This window comes from Eptesicus fuscus, chromosome 21 (assembly GCF_027574615.1).
Source record: "Eptesicus fuscus isolate TK198812 chromosome 21, DD_ASM_mEF_20220401, whole genome shotgun sequence".
Lineage (NCBI taxonomy): Eukaryota > Metazoa > Chordata > Mammalia > Chiroptera > Vespertilionidae > Eptesicus > Eptesicus fuscus.
Genome location: NC_072493.1, coordinates 35,213,069 through 35,238,697, shown reverse-complemented (window position 1 = coordinate 35,238,697; position 25,629 = coordinate 35,213,069). Strand labels below are relative to the sequence as shown.

Here is a 25,629-nt window from a genome sequence, read left to right as displayed (position 1 = left end):
CTCCCACAGCATGAACAGCAGGAGTGCATGCACAGCAGAACAATGACAACAGGCCTACATTCATTTTACTGTTGGGTACTGCCGGTTGTAGGGTATAAAGATTTTTTTACAATGGGAAACCTATTCTTACTTGCAACCTGCTTTTAAGAGCTCTTCCCATATCATATGGAAGAAAACGAATGCATGTGATTTAAATATTTCATTATAGAATTTTACAGCTTTCCTGATCTTGTATATAACTTCAGAGTTCATTTTGCCCATGATTCCCTTATCCAACCACCACATTTTGTTTTATATTTCAATGAAAATTAATTACTCTCTGATGGTGATCAAGTAGCCAAAAAATATGAGCCAATATACAAACAGGATGAAAAATAAAAGAGTCAAAGCATGTGTCACTTTATCCTGAGATTTTCTCTCTCTCATTTTTATTTGACCATGAAATGGAATTATTCAGTGACCTAACGTACAGACCCACTATGCTCAGTCCCTGTCAACAATATCATCACAATGCTGGGTCTAGGGGCCTCCACATCACGGACGAGGCAGAGGTGATGCCTCAATTCCCATACTAGTTTTAACAAAGGTTGGTATGTGTTGCTGTTTAACTAAATTCCAGTTATGATGTGGAGGGAATGTTCCCTTGCTACACTGCCAAATAAAATACAATATGGATAAATACCACAAACCAGATAACCTACATTGGATCTCCGGATCGTATGTGTTTGCAGGCTGTCTGTATTACAGATTCACAAGCTTCATTCAAAGCTCTATCAATGCGGTAATCTGCACCAGGGTCAGTCTCCTGAATCAGTGTTTGAAGCTGGATTAAAAAAAACAATAAGAAGGAAGGAAGGAAGTCAGTTACACATCAGGGAAGAACAATGTTCCTTCTTCATTCATACAATCAGTTACTAAGTCTGGCATATCACAAGGCACTACAAGTGTCACTGGCCAGGTAAAAGAGCTCTTGCCCAGTTCTTTCCAACTGGTTTCTCTACCTTGTTGATGGAGTTTTCCTGTTTAAGCCATTGTGAGGATTACTACTTGCCTACCAGTCTAAATCATCAATGGACATTTGCAAAACAAAAGGTCTTCACAATATAAAGGCTACCCCCTTCCCTTATATCTATCTGCCTATGTATTAATCAGATGACTAAATCTGACACTTAGGGGCCAAGCAAGAATTGAGTGGAGAAGAGTAAATAATTTCCAGTTAGAAACCTACTTTGGTACTAAGAATCTAAAATTTAAATTTTGCTGCAAAGACACTGGCATTACAACAGGCGTACTCTGCTTTATTAAAGACTTGAGGTCCAGCGCACGAAATCATGTGTGCATAGCTCGCTGCTCCGCACGCTGTGAGCCACTGCTCATGGGGGGGGGGGGGGGGAGGAGAGGGACACTGAGAAGTGGTCAATGCACCTCATGGCGACTGGCCGAGCCGTCATTCCGGTCGTTACACTTATGGTCCCTGGCTTTTTATTATGTAGGATAGATGTGAGATTTCATTAGCTTGCAAGAAATATTCATTACAAAAAAAAAAAAAAGAATATAACACTTATAATCTCTTATTTTTCCTCAACTCTCTTTTATACAACCAAGGGATAATCCAGAGCTATTGAACATGAGAGTATAGTCTTTAACACTTACTTTTGATTGGTTCATGCTTCATCATGAAATAAAGCAAAAGTATGAGATGTGCCCTGGATTTTTCCCCTCTCTTTGAGGAAAAAGCAGTTGGGGCACAGAGGAAACAGTTCTAAATTAAGGAACAGAGACCTGAGTTCTATTAATAGCTCTGGCTCTGCCAGATATGAGTGTTGAGAACGTGGGCATGTTGATTAACCTTTAAGCTTCAGTTTATTTAACTGTAGAGTATTATAAGAATATATAGGTTATATAAACTGCAAGCATTTGACAGATATAAAAGATCATTATTACTACAGATGGGTAGCAGATGGTGTTTTGGGGTGGGAATCTTGAATAACAGAGAGCACATCTGAAAACTATAATCCTGGTTGGAGTTCCTTTTTTCCAAGTTGAAGACCTGGATCCCTTTTTGTGCCACAGATTTAGCCTTTCTCTGTAAGAGCTTTCTCTGATTCCCATACATTTAACCTACAATACCACAGGGGCTCTAGGAAAGTACTGACCCCATCTCATATTGATCAGAACACAGAACAAAAGGAAATGAACAAAGAAAACCCCATTCCATCTCTTCTGAAATAAGTCAATATTCAAGATGAGAGATATATGAAAGATTTCCAGTATTCTGGGATGAAAGTTTGTACCAATTCTTGGTGGCAATTTAGAAAAGCTACAAAATGCTGTGGTTAGTTGGTAGGAAGATTACTGTCAACGGATTATCCATTTTAGTAATGACATTTATTGACAAAGAACAAATATTTATATCTTTTTCTGAGGGAAATTATAAGCATCATGGGAATCTGAAAGTCTCTGTAAGAACTGTATTAGTTAAATATCCATGACTCATGACTGACTGGCATTTTGGAGAATTCACAATGAATGCACCAGATTGCAGCTACTAAAAGGAGGCAATGAATGCCCTACAGACTCTAGTAGGCTAAGGACTGAAGGGATCACTGCCACTCTGGAATCCAGTGACAACAGTGTGGGAATGTAAACTGCTACATGATTATACATCTACTCCAGCACCTGACTGTTTAGGAAAAACCTGGGGAAGTGCTTCTGGGAAATGATTAGTCTAGAGAATAGACTGGACAGTCACCTTTGGCCTGGGAGAGACTGGGCCCAGACTCATTCAGCCATACCCACAGAGAGTTTAGTAAGTTCATGCTTACGGTGCATTTGGCAAAGTATGTACTCATTAAGGTAACACTTGCTTTTATGCTTCACAGTTTACTATTTGTTAAGAGATCACTAAATCAAAGCACAGCCAAGCAAATAGGGAAAATCAATGGTCAACCACAGACAGGTATGAAAGTCTACTGTATCAGGGAAGAAAACTCTGAAAAAGAATGAAACCCATCCAAAATATATTATTTCAAATCATTCCTCCCTATGACTGAGGATGGATAATGTAGTGGAAAACAAAAAATTATTCCTTTTCCTTCAATTCCTAAAAACCACGAGTCTATAAAAACCCAAATAAAGTGTTTGTTTCCCACTTGGCTAAACTTAATGTGGGCAAAGCCACATAACTCACTATTGAAGATTTGAGCGCTAGGTTTGGAAAGCACTTTTATTCTGGGCACAAGGACGAGGCAGGCGGTGCTTATTTATCCTTCAGGTTGTTGAGTCACTAGTTCTTTCAATAAGCTAAATTTCAAAAATCCCTGGAGGTTAGCTAGATGCTTCTAAATAATGTCTAACCAATTTATTTTACTTTTTCTGTACACCTTAGTACAAGTGTAGCCTCAGTAAAGAATGTGTAAGTTTATTCCTCAGCACCCCCTCCCTTCCCATGCAGCATTAAGGATAAAATGCAAATATAGGGTGTCTTGATCAATTCTTGGTCTGGGGCCCAGGCACATACGTTGTCACAGAGGTTTCTTTCCTCGGACAATCACCAGCAAGGACTGCTCCTGAGGAATTATATACAGAAGCTTTCTGTCTCGCTAGGCTTGGTATTTTGGGGAAGAGACTACATTTGTCTATTTTTCCCACCATGGGAGGCATAATTACAGTCTACTCTGGGTCATGGTAATAGGAGCTGAGGTGAAATTTTATTCCAAATCAAAATTGTATGGAAAATTGGCATTTTGGACTAAAAATTGTGATTTTACATGATTAGCAGAAAAATACAATTCAAGTAATATTCAATTTTTAATAAAAGTGCAAACAACAAAATAAAAGACTAATGAATTATGATTTTTTAAAGTTTCTCTGAGGACAAAGCCTCAACTTTCTAATTTAATGAAACAGAAACTGAGGCATTGTATCTATATTTTTGAACTTTATTATTATTTTTAATTTTTTTATTAATTTTAGAGAAACATCAATTTGTTGTCCCACTTATTTATGCACACATTTGATTTTTAAAAAAATATTTTTATTGATTTCAGAGAGTAAGGGAGAGGTGAGAGGAAGGTAGAAACATCAATGATGAGAGAGAATCATTGAATGGCCGACACCTGCACGCCCCCACTGGGGATTGAGCCCGCAACCTGGGCAATATGCCCTTGACCAGAATCGAACCTGGGACCTTTCAGTCCACAGGCTGATGCTCTATCCACTGAGCCAAACCATTGGTTTGGCTAGGGCTCATTGGTTCATTCTTATATGTGCCCTGACCAGGAATCAGATCCACATCCTTGGCATATCGGGATGGGGCTCTAACTAACTGAGCTACTGGCCAGGGCTTAACTTTGTATTATGTACCGGAACTCTAGTTATTAACTGTTTATGCATCCTGGACAAAAATAACTTTATCTCAAGCCAAGTATGCTAATTTTTTCTAACTATCTTTACAGAACTGACTGTAGAGTTTAGAGGTAGAAAAGAAAGGTCCTTCCACATACAGTTCCCCTAGTCCAGTGGTCGGCAAACTCATTAGTCAACAGAGCCAAATATCAACAGTACAACGATTGAAATTTCTTTTGAGAGCCGAAAACCGACTTCTGCACAAGTTTCAATCGCACTATACGTGTGCGCCCGCACGTGGTATTTTGTGGAAGAGCCACACTCAAGGGGTCAAAGAGCCGCATGTGGCTCACGAGCCACAGTTTGACGACCACTGCCCTAGTCTAACAAGAAAAGGTAGTATAATTTGAAAACAACATGCTTTCTTGATCCTTAAGGCCTGGAATTCATCACTTGTCATACATCAGCAATAAAAAGAAACAGAAAATTCCAATTCATTTCAGATCTCTTTCAGCCTCAGCTCACTCAAACACACTGAGACAGGAAAAGTCCCTTTTGGTGGAGGACCTTTGCTGATGTACTAGAAGTTGATTTGCCTTGATTATGAGTTTAGTCAATCCAATCTAGCAAATTACCTTAAAAAAATTCTAGCAAACAATACATTTTATCTATTTCTTTAAGTATATAGCTCTTTTTATTGATTACTAGAGGCCCGATGCACAAAATTGGTGCAAGAGTAGGCCTTCCTTCCCCTGGCTGTCAGCACTGGCTTGGCACCGGTTTTCTCCGGCATCCGGGACCCGGGCCTCTCTCCAGCCCCCAGCAGGCACCCAGAACCCAGTCCTCCCTCCCTCACAGCCCCAGCTTCGTCCGGAAGGACATCCAGCCTAATTAGCATATTATACTTTTATTATTATAGATGAGTTCAAACTTCTGCTCTGCAGCAAAACCTACATTCTTACTATGACATGCCTGGAGAGACAATATTCCATGTCTGCTTCTTAGTACCTGATATTCACTGTGATATCATCAACGATCCAGGTATAGTTGGGACAGTGTCAGGAAGAGGCTCCTCAGCTGATAAAATGTGACATTCAAAATGGCAGTAGAAAAATTTTCCTTACCGCCTGCTGACAGTTAATTCCAAGGTTCCCTTTCTCCCCTCGAACTACTTTCATCAGACAATGGAGGGTTCGGCCTTTTCGATGTAATCCAGAACAGTGGTGTTCAATCTCCCCCCGACAGCTCAGGATGATTTCAGGGCTCAAAGAAAAGTCTTCCATCAACATGCGTCGGTAATCCAACATCTCCCCCTGGCACTCACTGCTCACTTGTCGCCCTAAGTTAGGATTTAAGCCATAACATTATGGTGGCATTAGGATCAATTATCACCACATATGAAAAGTACACGTTTTCCCCCAGAATATACCAGTCACATTATTATCTAGACTGAAAAGCTTAGAATTTAGCAAAAACTTTATCAGCATAAAATGAGTTTAAGACTCCAGAGACTAGGGTTTATCTTGTCAGTGTTCTGCATTATACAGATTTTATACTACTAAACTAATCATGCAAACGTTTTATCAATGAAAGTCTTATCAACAAGATAACTATTTGGGTAAAAACAAAAGCCAAGAACAATCTCTATTGGCCCACAGTAAAAGCTTGTGGAAAGACTACCATTTAAATATTCACTATAGCTTCCCACCTTCCTTCAGCTATAAATGCCAACTGGGAAAACTTAAGTAATGTTTTAAAACACAGCTCTATTGAGGTATAGTTGACATATAAGAAACTATACTTTTAAATTACACAACTAGGTAAGCTTCATATACATATACATTGGTGAAATCATCACCACATCAAGATACTGATCACACCTATCAACTCCAAAAGTTTCCCTATGCTCTCTTGTAATCCCTCCCTCCCTTTCCTCTCCACACCCCCAACCCCAACCCCAACCCGTCAACCACTGATTTGCTTTCTGTGACTATAGATTAGTTTACTAGTTTCTAATTTTTAGAAGTCTATATAAATAGAACCATATCATATGGACTCTTTTTTGTTTGACTTCTACTCAGCATAACTATTTTAAGATTTATCCATGTATTGACAATTCATTCCTTTTTATTGCTAAGTAATATTATTCCATAATATAGATATACTACAATTTGTTTATCCCTTTCAACTACTGATGAACATTTGGGTTATTTCCACTTTGGGGCTATTACATACAGAGTTATTACTAGTATTCATGTATAAGAGTTTACATGGACAGGAGAAACCAAGATGGCGGCATAGGTAAATACCTAAACTGCTGCCTCGCACAACAATTTCAAAACTACAACTAAAAGACAGAAGGGACATCATCCAGAACCACAGGAAAGCTGGCTGAGAGGAAATTCTACAACTAGAAGGAAAGAAAAAAGCTCACGGAAAATCAGAGGAGCTGCAAAGGACTGAGGTATGGAGACACACGCGCAGAGAGGAAGGGCGGCTGAGTGCCTGGCTGGCGTTCTCTGGTGGGAGAGGGAAGGAAGCCCCCAACTGCCCTGAACCCCAGTTCTGACTGCACTGAACCACAGTTCTGGGCGAAACACCGTGGACCCAGGCTCATACGGGGGGAGTTTGGACTGTCAGGTAGAAAGGCACACGAAGACCCGGAGACTCGGGGAAACAGCGGCGGGCAAGAGTCTGGAGGAGCGCACGCAGAGAAGACTGACTGCTGAGGTTGCCGCTAGCTCTCCCTAGCGGAAGGGAGTCAGAAGTTGCTGACTGCACTGAACCCCAGTTCCGACTGCACTGAACCCCAGTTCCGGGCGAGCCTGGGGGAATCTGGACTGTTAGGCGGAAACTCAGGGGAGCCGCAGAAGGCAGAGGTCTGGAGGCACGCGCGCAAGGGCAGGGCTGATGGGAAGCCAAGACTGTCTGCTCAGCCCTGAGACTCCGCCCCATCCAAACTGAGCGCAGAGGCTTTTGCAATTCTGCAAGTCTGGTCCTATAAGGCTGTCTCCAGCACAGGTCTCCCGGCGTAGACACAGCTGATACACATAGCCAATTGGCCTGGAGATCAATTCCTCCCAGTGATACCAACAACAATCAAGACTTAACTACAACAAGACTGTGCACACAGCCCACAAAGGGGTGCACCAAGAGTGTCCACCTCAGGTGACTGGGAGGCCAACCCACTGGGCCATATAGGAAACCTAGCACACAAAGCTACCCTACCAACTCAGGGAAGCAGCGAAAATGCAGAGACAAAGAAACAGATCACAAACGAAAGAAATGAAGGCAAAAAAAACGACTGGATATAGAATTCAAAACCACGGTTATAAGGTTTTTCAAGAATTTCCTAGAAAAGGCCAATAAATTTAGCCAGACCCTCGAGGATATGAAAAAGGACCAACTAGAAATTAAACATACACTGACTGAAATAAAAAATATTATACAGAGACCTAACAGCAGACTAGAGGAACACAAGAATCAAGTCAAAGATTTGAAATACAAAGAAGCAAAAAACACTCAACCAGAAAAGCAAAAAGAAAATGAATCCAAAAGTTGAAGATGGTGTAAGAAGCCTCTGGGACAACTTCAAGCGTACCAATATCAGAATTATGGGGGTGTCAGAAGAAAAGAGAGTGCAAGATACTGAAAAGCTACTTTAAGAAATAATGACTGAAAACTTTCCCCACCTGGTGAAAGAAATAGACTTACAAGTCCAGGAAGTGCACAGAACCCCAAACAAAAGGAATCCAAAGAGGACCACACCAAGACACATCATAATTAAAATGCCAAGAGCAAAAGACAAAGAGAGAATATTAAAAGCAGCAAGAGAAAAACAGTTAATTACCTACAAGGGAGCACCCATACGATTGACAGCTGATCTCTCAACAGAAACTATGCAGGCCAGGCAGGAGTGGCAAGAAATATTCAAAGTGATGAATAGCAAGGACCTACAACCAAGATTACTCTACCCAGCAAAGCTATCATTCAGAATTGAAGGTCAGATAAAGAGCTTCACAGATAAGAAAAAGCTAAAGGAGTTCATCACCGCCAAACCAGTATTATATGAAATGCTGAAAGGTATTCTTTAAGAAGAGGAAGAAGAAAAAAGTAAAGATAAAAATTATGAACAACAAATATGTATCTATCAACAAGTGAACCTAAAAATCAAGTGAATTAAAAATCTGAGGAACAGAATAAACTGATGAATATAATAGAATCAGGGGCATAGAAAGGGAGTGGACTGATAATTCTCAGGAGGAATGGGGTATGAGGGGTGCAGAAAGAGACTGGACAAAAATCATACACCTATGGATGAGGACAGTAGAGGGGAGGTAAGGGCAGAGGGTGGGTGGAAACTGGGTGGAGGGGAGCTATGGGGGGAAAAAGGAGAAACTATTGTAATAATCTGAACAATAAAGATTTATTAAATTTAAAAAAAAGAGTTTACATGGCCATACACTTTCATATGTCTTGGGCAAATACCTAGAAGTTACAAGGCTGGGTCATATGGGAAATGTATGTTTAACTTCTTAAGAAATAGGCAAACTATTTTCCCAAGTGGTTGTAGCACTTTAAATTCCCATCAGCAATGTACAATAGTTCCAGTTTTTCCATATCCTTGTCAATATGATCAGTCTTTTTTTTAGCAATCTGTATAACTTCTCTGAATTATCTGTTCATATCCTCTGGTCACTAATTTACTGAGTCTTTTTTGTGTTTCTTGTCGATTTGCAGTTTAAGGACATTAACTCTCTATTTTTCAAATACTAAAATTAGATTACATTATGCATACTGTTTTATAATATGCCTTTACTAGTCAATAATCTCTACTTTTCATTTTAGGATTCACCTAATTGCAGACCATAATCAATATTCCCCAGTTGTCTCCAAAATGCCCTTTGTTTGGTATTCAGTCCAAGATCATAAATTGCCTCTAGCTGCTATTTCATTGCTTTCAAACATCCAGATATGAAAAAAAGTTACCAAAAAGTTCAGAGTTTTCTTTAATGACTTATTTTTCCCCACTTAACTTTTTAATCACTAACCAACTCTCCCAGCACCATTTATTCAATTAGAGGTAGAAATTTCATTTTTGTAGTCTATAGCTAATATTAAAGACAACGCTGGCTTGGTAGGATAATCCTTTCATCTTTTAATTTCTTAACATCATCATTGTTATAATAATAATAATAACATTACCTATCATTTATTGTATACTAAGTGCTATGCCAAATAGCCTCATTCAATCCTCATATGAACTCCTCAACATAGGTAATATTATTTTTTTATAGATAAGAAAAATGAGGTTTAGAGAAATTAAAAAATAGAAACAATGGACACTTAGCCAATTAGTTTGGTGATAGAGCCATAACTTGAAGTCATCTTTCTCTGACCCAAGCTCATCTGCTAAACCATTATACTATGTCCTAAAAATGTGGTATAGTACAGGGTGTGGCAAAAGTAGGTTTACAGTTGTGAGTATGCAAAACACAAGAGTTCATTCTTGTATTGTTATTTATTTAGATTATTTTTTAATTCTCACCTGAGAATATGTTAATTGATTTTAGAGAGGAAGTAAGGGAGAGAGAAAGAGAGGGAGAAATATCTATGTGAGAGAGAAACGTCAACTGGTTGCCTCCCATGTGCACCCCAACGGGGGCTTGAACAAGCAAGCTGGATGTGTGCTCTGACTGGGAATCTACCTGGCAAGCTTTTGGTGTATGGTGCACCAACCAACTGTGCCACACCAGCCAGGGCTTATTTATTAATTATTGTATTACTAGAGGCCCGGTGCACGAAATTCGTGCTGGGGGTGTGTGTGTCCCTCAGCCCAGCCTGCACCCTCTCCAATCTGGGACATCCCTCTCACAATCCAGGACTGCTGGCTCCCAACTGCTCGCCTGCCTGCCTTCCTGATTGCCCCTAACCGCTTCTGTCTGCCAGCCTGATCACCCCCAACCACTCCCCTGCCAGCCTGATTGATGCCTAACTGCTCCCTTGCCAGCCTGATTGTCCCTAACTGCCCTCCCCTGCAGGCCTGGTCACCCCTAACTGCCCGCCCCTGCAGACTTGATCGCCCCCAACTGCCCTCCCTTGGAGGCTTGGTCTCTCCCAACTGCCCTCCCTTGGAGGCTTGGTCCCTCCCAACTGCCCTCCCCTGCTGGCCTGATCGCCCACAACTGCCTCCCTTGCAGGCCTGGTCCCTCCCAACTGCCCTCCCCTGCTGGCCATCTTGTGGCGGCCATCTTGTGTCCACATGGGGGCAGCCATCTTGTGTGTTGGAGTTACAGTCAATTTGCATATTATTCTTTGATTAGATAAGATAGAGGCCTGGTGCACGGGTGGGGGCCAGCTGGTTTGCCCTGAAGGGTGTCCTGGATCAGGGTGGGGGTTCCCTTGGGGCATGGGGTGGCCTGGGTGAGGTGCCTGTGGTGGTTTGCAGGCCGGCCATGCCCCCCAGTGGCCCAAGCAAAGGCCCTGATATCTGGGATTTATTTATCTTCTATAATTAAAACTTTGTAGCCTTGAGCGAAGCCAAGCCTCCTGCCCGCTCCGTGGCCGCAGCCATTTTTGTTGGGATTTATTTATCTTCTATAACTGAAACTTTGTAGCCTTAAGCAGAGGCCAAGGCAGGCCAGGGCAGGCAGAAAGCTTGGCTTCCTCCATTGCCGGGGAAACCCAAGCCTCCTGCTTTCTCTGTGGCTGCAGCCATCTTGGTTCGGGTTAATTTGCATACTCACTCCTGATTGGCTGGTGGGTGTAGCTGAGGTATGGTCAATTTGCATATTATGTTTTTATTAGATAGGATTTTTACATATGAACAACTATAAACCTATATTTGCCACACCCTCTCGGTATTTTAAAATACTAAAATATTTGTATTTGAGAAATATTCTTTACCTTGTAAAAGAAAAAAAAAGCAAGCAGAGATATAAAGGAAAACAAAATTGGAGATTACTGAGCTAAGAGAAAGGGCCTTCAACAAGGTGTAGGGATGCCAACCCTTCAATTCCTAAAAAAAGACTCTTAAATAACAAGGCACAGCTGTACTCAAAAGAGCAAATATAGGTGAAAAGTAACGGTACATGAAGCTTTAAAATGTAAATCCAAGAAGGAATAAAAAGGATAAAAATAAATAAACTCTCACCTCTATGCACAGCTGACTCCAGACACATCAGAAGATAGGAGAGCCTGGCTTCCCGGGACCGGGGAAGGTTTTCCACATTGCACCGGTATTTTTTTAAGTCACTCTTACAGGATTTGGCCAATGAATAACTGACCTTATAATCTTGGGCAATCAGCTTCTGGCGGGTTGTTAGTGCTTCTCGACACTGAATAAAGAAGGCAGCGAGAGAGTTGTAAGACTGCTCAGGTGGTTCAGCTGTTCCCATGTATCTCTCATGGCCAAGTACATGTCAACAATAGCAGTTGTTACCAAGATGCTCTTTAAGCTTGGTTAAAACTTAACACAAGCATGCTAAACTAGTGTGACAAGAAGCAGAAGTAAATGGGTGGGGACCCTAGATTTCTAGTGAACTGCTGATGGTTGCTGCAATAGCTGTCCTAAACACATACATATTTGGTATTCTAATACAAGATCTTGACAAAGTATTATTTTCCTATTTAACAATATTCCTACAGTAAGTTTCACCAGAATCAAAGTGGAAACTAACATAATCTTTGGAAGTTTCATTCTATACTTTTTATTTTTATTTATTTATTTATTTTAATACTAGACGCCCGGGGCATGAAAATTCATGCACTGGAGGGGGGGTCCCTCAGCCCGGCCTGCCCCCTCGCACAGCCCGGGAGCCCTCAGGGGCGGGAGGCGACCCAGCGATCAGGGGAAGGCGACGCCCCCATCACACCTCTGCTGCTGCCACTGCCGGCAGTGCAAGCCTCAGGCGGCCCTGGTTACCTGAGCCTCAGGCGGCCCTGGGTGGCTGGGCAACCGACATCCAAGGCTTGCCTGTGCCTTGGGCTGGCCCTGGGCGGTTGGGGAGCTGAGGGGACTAAGGGACTCTGGAGGCAGGCATCCCAGCGGGGCTGAGGGGACTGGGCACCATCATCTTGTGGCTGTGGGCACCGCCATCTTTGAGGGCGGGGCAGTCAATTAGCATATTCCCTCCTTATTGGCTGTGGGCACCACCATCTTTGCAATGGTGTGAGGGTCAATTAGCATATTCCCTCTTTATTAGATAGGCTATTTTTTCATTGATTTCAGAGAAGGAAGAGGGAGGGAGAGATAGAAACATCAATGATGAAAGAGAATCATTCACTGGCTGCCTCCTGCAAGCCCCAACTGGGGATTGAGCCCGCAATCCAGGCATGTGCCCTGACAGGGAGTCGAACCATGATCTCCAGGTTCATAGGTCGTTGCTCAACCACTGAGCCACGCCAGCCGGGCCTATACTTTTTAAATATAATTACTCAATAGTCAAGGAACTGAAAATGAAAAACATTTCTTCAGCTGCACAGAAAAGAAGATGACAGGATTAAAAAAAAACAAAAATAATTACTTTTAAAGGTAATGAAAATTTTTTTGCATTCATCCAAGAACAGAATACTAAGAGTAATGAGAATGCTTAATGAGATATCTGCTGATAAATTAAATAGCTAATTACCTATGAAGCACAATGGTTTGGTTAGCCTAAACTTCCTGAGTATGTAGGACTGACTTCAGTGTAATTCTGACCTAAAATTCACCATTTTGCCCTGGCCAGTGGGGCTCAGTTGGTTAGGCATTGCCCCATGCTCCAGAGGGTTGCTGGTTCAATTCCTGGTCAGGGCACATGCCTGGGTTTGGGGCTCAGTCTCCAATAGGGAGGGTGCAGGAAGCAGCCAATTGATGTTCTCACATCAATGTTTCTCTCTCTGCCTCTCTAAAAAAAATCACTAAAAAAAACTTAAAAAAAATTTTTTTTCGATTTTACTCCCCAAACTGATTCCAAATTGGCTTCCCAATGTTCAGATATCACAAATAAAGCTTCATTTTCTTGGTTTAAGCAAAATATACTTTGGTTCCCTACTAAAAGCCAAGTGTCTCGCCTCTGAAAAGGATTAGCTTTACTAGTCATTTATTTTGGTATCGGTTTATAAGAATATTATTTGAGATGATGTAAGAAAGTTTTTAAGAAATGAATAAGCCCTAGCTAGTTTTGTTCAATGGATAGAGCATGTGCCTGCAGACTGAAGGATCCCGGGTTTGATTCCCGTCAAGGGCACATGCCCGAATTGCAGGCTCAATCCCCAGTAGGGGGCATGCAGGAAGCAGCCAATCAATGATTCTCCCTCATCATTCATGTTTCTTTCTCTCTCTCTCTCTCCTCCCCCCTTCCTCTCTGAAATCAATAAAAAATATCCTATATAATAAAAGCGTAATATGAAAATCGACCAAATGGCCCAACAGCAGAACGACCATCCAGGACCATGCTATGACACCCACTGGTGCCAGGCCAGCCAAGGCGGGTGCTATGCAATTGGTCGAGGGCCTAGCCACTGTCCCATGATCGTCCCACAGAGGGAAGCTCAAGCCACTGGCAGGCTGTGGTGGGTGGGCATGGCCTCCCCCTACGAGGGAAGCCCGGGTCCTGGGTGCTGGAGGGAAGCCGGTGCCAGCAGCCAGGGAAAGAAAGGCCTACTTTTGCATGAATTTTGTGCATCAGGCCTCTAGTATGTGTATGTATGTATGTATATGTATATATGTATGTATATGTGTATGTATGTATATATGTGTGTATGTATATATGTATGTATGTATGTATATGTGTGTGTGTGTGTGTGTGTGTATATATATAAAGAAATGAAAATATTGGTCTGTTTTAAAATAATACTTACCTTTTCACTCATGGATTCTTCAAATTTATGGTTGAAGAGGCACTTATATACTCTGCCTTCACCAGCTTGTGTCTACAAGGTGAAACATACCCATTATGATAATGATTATTAGATAAGTAGTTATGCTAGGCAATATCCATAATCCTATATATAATAACTTTGTTAAATTAATATAATGTGAGTACATTTGAACAAATGGCTCAGCCATTTATAAAATTTAGCAGCATTTGAAAGAAAATAGTGCCTGCAGTAAAGATAAAAATTTGTTTCCTATATGTCTTGTCTATTGTCATTTAGTCCCAGATATACTGTTAATTAGGGAATCAAGAGAAGTGGCAATGAGCCTTCCTTTTTACAACATAAAACTCTTATAATTAATAGCTTTGATGGTGAAAGCTGTTATATTAAAACAGCAGGCAGAGTGGGAATATACACAAGTCATGCTCAGTTCTTCAAAATAAAGATGGAGATTCTTCTATTTACAGTGTTAGAAAGTTGTTCTGTAGGGTCTGTGGGTAGTAATCAGGGATTTGGTTTTAACAGTTAGCCACCTGTGTGGTGTTTTGTTTTTTTTTAATCTTGGCCAAAAATATAAACATGCAATACGGCAAAGTTTTTGTCATGGAATAGATGTGAATGGGATTCCATGATAAACTAGGATTCCTATAGATAAAATAAGATCCCCAAGAACTGATGAGAAGTTAGATAGAGTAGAAAAAATAAGTGTGGAGATTGTCAGAAGCCAAATGTTAACTGGATGTTAAATCAAAGCTGAGCATCCAGCATCATTTTCAGTTATCCTGAGACCAACTCCACTTTCCAGTTTTAGTAGCTTTTCTACATGTGATGTTTGTGTTAAGTTTTTGTTTGTTTCCTGGAATAGAGTATTTTAAAAAATTTAAAAAGAAAAGAACAGTTTCTGAACTGACTTACATTTTCACAAAAACGCTCCCGATCATCTCGGCAAGCAAAGTATAAATGCCGATCTAAATGAAAGTCATCTGAGGACAGCTCAGCCACGCGGAGAATGGCTTTCTTGCAGACTTCAGAGACTTGAATCTTGGGATCTCCTTCTTCTGCTTCTTTCACCAGGCCTTTCTCCAAACATGATACCACCTCACCTTGTGAATGTGCATCCTAAAATAGTGAGGATACTAACATTTTAAAACTCTCACCACAATGACTTTCAAATAAACATCATTTGGTTAAAAACAACAACACACTTGAACATATAGTTAGCTTATTGATGTTCTATTGAGAAATCAGGTGGGAACCAACCACATATTACAGAAAATGTCCTCAATAACCTTTGGTTTGAATGTAATACTTGCATGGTACAAATGGAAACAGAGGTCCTGGGAAATTAAGTATAGTTTAGTTAGCACTGGAAATAGAAACCTGAGTTTTTAAAGTTTAAAATGTCAGAAACATTTAAAAGAATCACATTAGCCCAATGCTCGATCATAGCTGATGTCCATACTGAACATTGCAGAAATCGCTGTTCATTTATCTCTGAAGGGTATTTCCCAAATAATAGTGCTTTTCATCAAGTTACTAAAACAAGTCACAGAATCCATTGAAAAAATATATTACAGAGACCGTTTCTCCTTTTTTCTATTCTACACTGCTCACAAAGACGAAAATATATACAACCTGTATATTCACTTTGATGTTTTGAATTTATCTTACTGCAATTTTAACAAGATTACCACCGTTATACAAACTGCTTTTGAGAGCTTTCCTAAAGCCATCCAATTACCTTTAATTGTACATTGCATCCACAATCATTCATTCATTCAAAATATGAGAAACTCCCCCTGAATATTTTCTATTCAAGTATCCTAATTTTCTATACTCAAGAGATATGCTTCAATAACTTGAGAGGTATACCCATTAATACAGTAAGTCAAAGCAGAAGAAAAATAGTGCTATCACGTACACATTCACACACATAAAATCTTGTTATAGTAAGATACCAGGTCTATGAAATCATCTGTACATAATAAAAAGACTCCTTAAACCAAATAGGGAAACATCTACTTTAAGTAAAATTTCAATTCAACAAAAAAGGTATAGTATTTTTTCTATTTTGTTTGAGTTTGTTCCAACTAGCTACATGAAAATGTTCATGTTCTCTCCTAACATGCCTGTGAAGCGGGGATAAGAGTGGTGTATCTATTGTGCAGATGAGCAAACAGAAGCTTAGAGGGTTTATCAACTCATTCGAGTTGCAGAATGTAAGGTGCCTAATTAAGACCTTGGGGTTCTATAGAACTTCCTATATGATTCTATCTAATGCTTACAAACCTGATATGATAAAAAACACTTTTGGAGATTAATTCTTAACAGATAAAACTCTTAGGGACAAGAAACAAAAAGATGACAACAGAGAGAAAAATGAACACAAACCCCAGAAATCTGGAGTAAGGCTTATTTTCTCTCTCTCTCTTCTCTCTCTCTCTCTCTCTCTCTCTCTCTCTCTCTCTCTCTCTCTCTCTCTCTCTCTCCCTCTCTCTTTCCCCATCTCCCTCTCCCTCCCTCTAAAATCAACAGAAACATTTCCTTGGGTGAGGATTAAAAAGAAAAAGCAGGCAAGAACTCAGTTTTCATTTCTGCTATAAATTCTCTATTTCAATGTTTCTGGTGTCTTTTGTGATCTACATCACTACCCAAAGAGGAAAAGAATGTCTGAATTATTCAAGGTAATTGGTTAAAAGCAGGGAATGCTCAACTACTGAGTAAAAAGTATAAAAGTAGTAATAATATGGCACACATCTATATTAAGTTCCTGTATGCGACGCCACATTCTACTTTCTCTGCAGACAATGGAAATGATTTACACTTTACTTTTAGAGATCTGCACTTTCATTTTTACAATATTTATTTAGAAAATTCTAAAGATCATAATATACAGTCTTTGTTCTAAATTTTATATATATATATATATATATTTTAAATATATTTTATTGATTTTTTACAGAGAGGAAGGGAGAGGGATAGAGAATTAGAAACATCGATCAGCTGCCTCCTGCACACCCCCTACTGGGGATGTGCCCGCAAGCAAGGTACATGCCCTTGACCGGAATCGAACCTGGGATCTTTCAGTCCGCAGGCCGACGCTCTATCCACTGAGACAAACAGGTTTCGGCTAAATTTTATATATATTAACATTTGAAAAAAATCACATAATTTGAAATCATGGCGTTTGTATGTTCATACAAAGAAGGGTACAAACAGGTTAACCGTGACCTTTCTCTGACTTTTAGAGCAGGTCAGTTCAAAGCCAGTCACAGAGGACTTTGCAAGCTTCAGTGGCAACAAATTTGAAATTGATGAGCCTGTTCTCTTCTGTGGTCAGAAAATGACTCATTAATTTTCCAGGATAATTTTCATATCTAAATAATCAGCTACATAGAAGTAAACTATAGTTAGAAAAGGCAAAAAAGGGCTGAGGACATGCCTCCTTTTTAAAATTTGGCTGTAGCACCAGAGTGGATTATATAGGAAGGAACATGTTTTCAGAAGGGCAGGCATGAGTCATCTTACTGTCCCCAAAATACAAGCAAGTTTTTGATGCCAGAGTTGGAGTGCCTGGTATAAACAGAAATTCACCTAACTGGTAGGTATAGCAAAATACAAAAATGACCAAAATATGCATGTTGATAGTACATAGAAACATCTTTTGTTATATTTTTTTAATAAATCTTTATTGTTCAGATTATTACAACTGTTCCTCTTTTTCCCCCCATAGCTCCACTCCACCCAGTTCCCACCCCACCCTCAGCCCTTACCCACCCCCCACTGTCCGCATCCATAGGTGTACAATTTTTGTCCAGTCGCTTCCTGCACCCCCCACACCCCTTCCCCCTGAGAATTGTCAGTCCACTCCTTTTCTATGCCCCTGATTCTATTATATTCATCAGTTTATTCTGTTCATCAGATTTTTTATTCATGTGATTTTTAGATTCACTTGTTGACAGATATGCATTTGTTGTTCATAATTTTTATCTTTACCTTTTTCTTCTTAAAGAATACCTTTCAGCATTTCATATAATACTGGTTTGGCGGTGATAAACTCCTTTAGCTTTTTCTTATCTGTGAAGCTCTTTATCTGACCTTAACTATTGTTTTGAACTCTATATCCAGTCATTTGCTTTCCTCCATTTCTTTCACTTGTGACCTGTTTCTTTGTCTCCGCATTTTGGCTGCTTCCCTGAGTTGATAGGGTGGCTTTGTGTGCTAAGTGTCCTATAGGGCCCAGTGGCTCAGACTCCCCAGTTACCTGAGGTGGACACTCTTGGTGCACCCCTTTGTGGGCTGTCTTGTTGTAGTTAAGCCTTGATTGTTGTTGGTATCAGTGGGAGGAATTGACCTCCAGGCCAATTGGCTGTGAGGATCAGCTGTGTCTACGATGGGAGAACATCTGTGCTGGAGACACCCTTATGAGACAATACTTGCTTCAGTGGGGCTTTGGTGCTCACTGAGTGTGCCCCTGAGTGTGTCCCTTATGGATCTGAGGAGTTGTAATCTGGATGGTGCCACTCTGACCCATGGGTACATTGGCTTTTGGATCTCTAAGGAGGTGCTAATTTAGCCTCTGCTGAGGCCACCCAGCAGGAGTTATGGAGAGATCTGCAGATTCCTCTTCTTTGTTTGGGTTTTGGAGGTGCCCAGATGAGGCCCAGCTGTGAAGCAATGCAAGCTGCTGTGGGGCCTTGGGCCTTCTTTTGGATGATCTGAGTCTCACTCACTCAGCTGCAGTTTGTTAGGTAAGTTTAGAATTCAAAGGACCAGGTATCCATATGCAAAAGCCTGTGTGCTCAGCTTGGATGGGGCGGAGTCTCAGGGCGGAGCTAACAGCAATGGCTTCCCGTCAGCCCTGCCCTAAGAAGCCCCTGGGTCTCAGTGTCCCGTGGTAATCACTGCAAGCACCTCTGAGAGAAAGCCGCCTTCGAGTTTCGCCCACTGCCAGACAGTCAAGTTTCTCCCCGTATGAGTCTGGGTCCCCAGAGTCTTGCCTGGAACTGGAGTTCAGAGCAGTCGGGAGCTTTGGTCTCCCTCCCACTTGAAAAAGACAGCCGCGTACTCAGTTGCCAGCCCTCTCCGCGTGCGCCTCCGTACCTCTGCCTTCCGCAGCTCCTCTGAGTCTCAGTGTGCTTTTCTCTTTCCTTCTAGTTGTAGAATTTCCACTCAGCCAGCCGTCCTGTGGTTCTGGATGATATCCGTTTTGTCTTTTAGTTGTAGTTTTGAAATTGTTGTGTGAGGCAGTTCAGGTGTTTACCTATGCCGCCATCTTTGGCCCTTAACACATCTTTTGTTATTTTAACAAAGCTGAAAACAGCCATGTCTTTGGGCTCTAGCATTTTCTGCAATCATTTCAGTCACTGCAGACTTAACTCGTACATGCCATTGAAATTAGGTTTTATATTGACAATTCTGATTGCTAGTGGGAAGCCAACTAGTGATTATCTTGGCAGTCAACAGGGAAGAACTACAAAGAGAGGTGAATTGTATTGGTCCACCTTCCCTAATCACAAATATAAAGAAATGTCATCACTGATTCCTGAACAGTGTGTCTGGAACACGTAGGTGAAGATATTAAAGAGTGAGGGTTGAATTATCAGGAAACTCCTCTGACTTACATTGGGTATTGGAGATTATATCCAGTTCCAACCCTCACTTAGTGCTTTTGTGCCATTTCTAGAATCTGCTGGGAAAGGAAAAAATATGCCTTCTTTATTAAACCAGCCTTTTTTTAGCTGCCTGCCAAGTTCACAGTGCTCTCAAGACAGACTCAGAGGTGCCCTGTGAAAGGGCCAGAGCCCTGTGCTGATATGAAAGAAAGGTTACTCGGTGACAGTCAGACAATAACCAGCACTAAAACCTTCTGGCATACAATACTATGCCCTCATCCCTCCGTGAGAGAAGCCTGCAAGGCCTGGTGCACTAAACAAATAGGGGCAAAGAGACAAATGGATTTTATTTTTCTTAACATTTCCTAAAAAGCAGATTAATGAACAGTGGCAATTAATAGCTGATGACATACCAGCCCCAGACTACCTCTCCCACTGGCATCTGTTACTTTTCATGAGTTTCTTTCATTTTTTTCTGAGCAAACGAATTCAGAATAAACCTGGTCAAACCTCCATTTTGACCTTTTAGACAAGAGACTAATAAGGACAAAAATAAGATCAGATGTCATTAAGGAAGAAGAAACCAGCTAGGTAGTTTTCTTTCCTGTTTTTACTAAAACTAGTTCTTCTGAGAAGGTAATACATCACATTTGTAGAGTACCTTTCTTGTGACAAGCTAGAAGTACTTTCATATATCTTAAAATTTTCTAATATTTAAATATTGTCTTTTAAAAATAAATAAATATTGTCTTTTGTGCAGGTATGCTGAGTGATTTTTTAAAAATGTTTTTACTGATTTTTAGAGAGAGAGGAAGGGAGAGGAACAGAGAGATAGAAACATTAATGAGACAAAAACATCGGTTAGCTGCCCCTGCACACCCTCACTGGGGATTGAGCCTGCAACCTGGAGATGTGCCCAAACAGGAATCAAACCAGTGACCTCTTGGTTCATGGATCAAAGCTCAACCACTGACCTACACTGGCTGGACCTGAGTGATTTTTATGGCAACAGTGAGGTATATGCAGAGAAAGTTTTGAGAATTCAAGTCTCTCCTAACCCAACTACTATTCCCACAAGACTACAAAATGCTTTGCCAGAGAATGTTACAGGGAACCAGCAAGTGTTTTAATATTTTGAAGGTAACACCACTTAGCAGATATTAGTTCCCCTACTTCTCCATACTTTTGGAACATTTTGTCACGAACAGATAAAATGCATTCACAGGTCAACTAGCCTTAGACCTTGAGGCTGTCTGGACTTCAACTTAAAGGCCACCTCTAGCCCTAAATTTTTTGCATGCTTGTTATATAAAGCTTTTCATTTCTCAAGTTCCTAAGACCCCTCTGGTGAAACCAGTGTAGTAGGTAAGTACATACCTTTTCTCCAAGCCGAATGCTGCCGCATTTCAGAATGTTGATGTCATTTTTGCAGTCATCCATGAAGCCACAGATTAGACGGTAATCACTGAAAATGATGGCCGTCATCTTGGTGATGTATTGGTGACATTGGTACTCCGTGATGTTGCCTCTGTGATCCACCAAGCAGGAAACCAAGTAACCTTTTCCTACTGGTTCATCAGCACATTCTTTAATCTGCTCAAAATAAAGTGGCTGTTTTACACAGTGTTTTATTCTCACATCAAACAGCTTTTAAGAAAGAAAGAATGATATTTTCCTGTTGATAGTGTGTCATGCCTACTCATACTGTTTGTGCCCTCTAGAAAACACCTGATTAATGTGTTTTGTAAGAAAATACATACATATACAAATGCTAGATAGAACTCATGTCCAAATGGAGTAAAAAGAGCTGCTAAAAATTTCAGCTTTATTGACATATAATTAAAAGGAGCTTTTAACATTCTAAATGGTTCTACTGAGAAATCCCTTTATGCATGCAAAGAATGCAATGGATGTAAGGAGATTAATCTAGAGAACAGGTCTGGAAAACAGGTGCAGAACTGAAGTCAGGTTGCATGTCCCAAGCCAAGCTACATAGCAAACTATTATCATTAAGTAAACCTAATGGCCAAAGGAAGGAGGAAAGGCATAATATTACTTCTTGACATGACATTAATGAGTTCTGAACCTACTACAAATATGGACATGTGTTTTTGAATTTAGTAAAATCTCAACTTTACCACTATGGCTGGACTAGAATCATGTTTAAAATATTCAGTGCAGTTTGGCAAGAAGTCTGAGAAGAGGAAGGCCAGTTTAATGTGGGAGGTTTAGACATGTGATCTAGTGGATCAAGCACACAAGTGCATACCAAACCACAAATGCTACTAAAGCAAATTAGCAAAAAATGCTGAAATTCAGGCATAAAAAAGCAAAACCTACTTATAGGGCTACAAGCTTAAATTATAAAGCAAAGAAAGTTGCTTGGAAAAAGCCTATTATTATATTTAAAGAAATTTAAAAAATGGTAGTTTTGACAAGAGGAAGGAGACAAATGTAAATATCTATTCTGAATATAAATGAGAAGGAATATTTTGGTTTTATTGGTTTTTTGAAACCAATGGAGACCATTCTCCACTATTACATCACTTACTGTAAATATGTACATAGGGCAAAACAAATACAATCTCTTTCCCAAAAGGTGCTGGGTGAAGGACATACCATACACTTATTATCCTATAGGCCACTGGGTCTCTTTATGTCTAACTCCAGAGCAAGTCAAAGACTCAGTTCAAGACAGAAAGTTGTATTTACTTTTAAAAAAGCAAACTTTGGCATTTAAGTAAACAGTCTCACACTGGCTTCAAGAGGCAGCATAGATCTTCAACAGTCAAGATGAATGCAATTCTTTCAGTCTAACCTTGAGTTTTTTTGTGATGCCTAAAAAGATGGCCATCAATATTATTCCCAGGAAAAGGATATTTTTGTGTAAGTAAAACAGTGTTCAGTTTCAAAAGTGAAAGGAGGAATAGCTCCTTGAAAGTCTCACTGGGCTGGTGTAGTTCAGCGGTTAGGTGTAGACCTATGAACCAGGAGGTCACATGTCCCAGTTGCAGGGTTGATCCCCAGTAGAGGGGGTGCAAGAGGCAGCTGGTCAATGATTCTCTTGCATCAATAATATTTCTATCTCTCTCACTCTCCCTTCCTGAAAAAAAACATGTATTACAAAAAAAAAAAAAAAAAAAACACAAAAGAAACACACAACAGGGTAGTGGTAGACACCTGGGTTTATACATTTAATGAAGTAGAAGTATTCAGATAGGCTCTAATGCTGGGAAATCAGCAGTTTAAAAATCTGAAGAAAGAACAAGAGCACAGTTTGGATTGAACCCCAAGAAGAAATTAAATGTATTATTTACTTTTAATCACTTGAGATTTCACTGAAATACAGAGATGTAGTACCTGTTTGTATTTCAGTTCACTGCCAATTGCAATAGGATGTTTGGTATTTGAATTAGAAGTTTATACTTTTCTTCAACCATTGTACTGGATAAAAGTTTAATATGACAGAAGGAAAATGTCTAAGATTAACAGCAAAAAACAGCATTAAATCATCAATATATTTATGGGTGGGAGTAAACTCTAAAGAGGCTGGGTGCAGATCCACTCTGTTTCTGATATGAAGGTTTGGGGAAAGCAAGCAGTATTTGGCTCAATCATGGGGGGAGGGGTATATTAAAAATTTGGTTTGTAATTTGCAGGTATTCTTGGGATATTGTTTTTCTCCTTGGAAGTAGGATTCCAAAAATTAAGAAAGACAGGAAGGAGATGTAGAATAAAATATTTAGTTGGCAACTATGTTTTTTCCTGATATTTAATTTTCTTGACTCTGATATAATCTCCCTCAAGGAAGGGAGAAGTGTCCGTGTTACCTGAATCTTTTTCAGAATCAAAGCACCCCCCAAAAGTTACAAGAGGGCCATGATTACATACACATTATAAGGAAGTGTGTGTGTGTGTGTGTGTGTGTGTGTGTGTGTGTGTGTGTGAGAGAGAGAGAGAGAGAGAGAGAGAGAGAGAGAGAGAGAGATTCCAGAGTCTAGTTTCCAGTTATCTTCTTCTTTTAAAACCTATGAATTTATATATAAAATAAGCAAGCAGAGTGAAATTATTCTAATGTACCTGCATATATTCTGAGCTAAATTTCCACATGGCAATCAAACTGGTATGTATAGCTAGTCATGTCACCAGCTAAGGGAATGTGATAAGCAGAATACTGAAGCTAGAAGCTAAAGATCAATGTTTCAAAGATAGGTCATTCTATTCTGAAGCCTGAGAGTAAATATGAAGAAAGGTCACTGCTATAAAAGAATAAAACATACCTGATCCAAGATTAGAAGATTTGAGGAAGAAACAGGTTCTATGGGATCCCATAATGACTTAAGTGAGGAACACAAACTGAAGGCTTAATGGCTGGAGCAGGGTCTTCCTTAAAAGCTCAGGAGAAAATGGTCCCTACTTAAGCCACCAAATAGGGTAGTTTGAGGATAGATCTACATGTTGCAAGATCTATGATAATTACCTTTGAGGTGGAAAAATAGCAACTGTGTGCTCTGTATACAGAAATCGCTGACTTTCTGGAATTTCTATTACTGATTACAAAAAATAAAATAAGAATTTCTATATCACAATTTTCACTAATATTTGTTCACATTAAGCCAAGAGAATTGAAATTTTCCCCCAATTAACATCCATTCAATTCTACACATGTTCATTATTTTTGTCATTAGTCTCAACATCCATTTATAACAATTGACATAATATTTTATACATATTTTTAAGGCTAACTCCTATTATTTGAAGCATATGCCTCTGTGGTTCAATTGATCCAACTATATAGCCAAAATACTTAGGAATATTTATAAGCCTCCTGGGGAAACCATTTTGGTATGCCTCAGACATAAGCAGACTGTGAAAGTGTGAGAGCAGAGCTGAAGATAGAAGCAGTTGTATTCTCTGGGTACCAACAGAGCCTGATTATCAGCTTGCCTGAATCAACAGCATCCTACTGTAAGTGTAGGTGAACATTAACAAAAAGAAGTCTAATTATACTGGCCTTGGCCTATCTCTCAACCAATACAGATGTGAATTCCAAGAAAAGTAAAGTAACTGAATGAGTCATTCCTCCCTTAATGACTGGTCTGAAAGAGATGTAATTTTCTCTTCTATACCATTAAACACCCACAAAATTCTTTTACAACTTACCTCTGATATGGTAGATTTGCAAACCTCTCTGGCCACAGATTCAAATTTGGGATCTGTAGTTAGGTTCAGCTTATAATTCCACAACAACTAGGTACAAGAGAAGAAACAAACTTCAGTTAGACTTGTAGGAAATTTACCATCAATTTCATAAATATAAGTGATTTATGATAAATTATGACACAAATAAATGATAAAAATTCCTTGTACAGAGTCAGATAAAGCATATTCATGCCTCAGTTAACGAACAGAAAAGAGAAACAAAATGCCATTGCATTTGTAGATAAAAGGGAAAAAAGGTACAGACAAAATAAAACTACCATTCAGATATACTTTTTTCTTTTTTTTTTTTACTAAAAAACATTTTTTTAAGTCAAGAAAAAAATTAAAACCAAAATTCCTGCTGTAGTTTTCAGAGAAAATATAAATAGTATAAGCTAAATTCTGCTTAAGCCCAAAAAGTCTAATCCAAAAGCTCAGATTTTGGGGTTTAGTCACAGATTTCACAATCAACAGAACTTTCATAAATCAGTTTTATGAAGGAGTCACCCAGAGTCTAGTTTCCAGGTATATCTGTCTTCATTCCTTTAAAACCCTTGACACTATAAGGTTGACTTTACACTCCTTTTATTACATTTTATTCCTA

At 39.8% G+C, this 25,629-nt stretch overlaps 2 protein-coding genes across 3 annotated transcripts in view; one reads left to right on the top strand and one right to left on the bottom strand.

Moving 5' to 3' along the window:
* ZFP1 (ZFP1 zinc finger protein) overlaps positions 1–25,629 on the top strand; it is an 837,904-nt gene that overhangs the window by 314,504 nt on the left and 497,771 nt on the right. The window lies entirely within an intron of this gene.
* The window catches only part of GLG1 (golgi glycoprotein 1), a 123,860-nt gene that overhangs the window by 31,285 nt on the left and 66,946 nt on the right, over positions 1–25,629 (bottom strand). For both annotated transcript variants that reach the window (XM_054710128.1, XM_008139665.3), the window contains exons 3-9: positions 24,987–25,073; positions 21,201–21,416; positions 15,124–15,327; positions 14,191–14,262; positions 11,501–11,684; positions 5,472–5,686; positions 702–823 (exon numbers count right to left, since the gene is read on the bottom strand). In XM_054710128.1, coding sequence (XP_054566103.1) covers positions 702–823; positions 5,472–5,686; positions 11,501–11,684; positions 14,191–14,262; positions 15,124–15,327; positions 21,201–21,416; positions 24,987–25,073 — 1,100 coding nt within the window. The remainder of the gene's footprint in view (positions 1–701; positions 824–5,471; positions 5,687–11,500; positions 11,685–14,190; positions 14,263–15,123; positions 15,328–21,200; positions 21,417–24,986; positions 25,074–25,629) is intronic.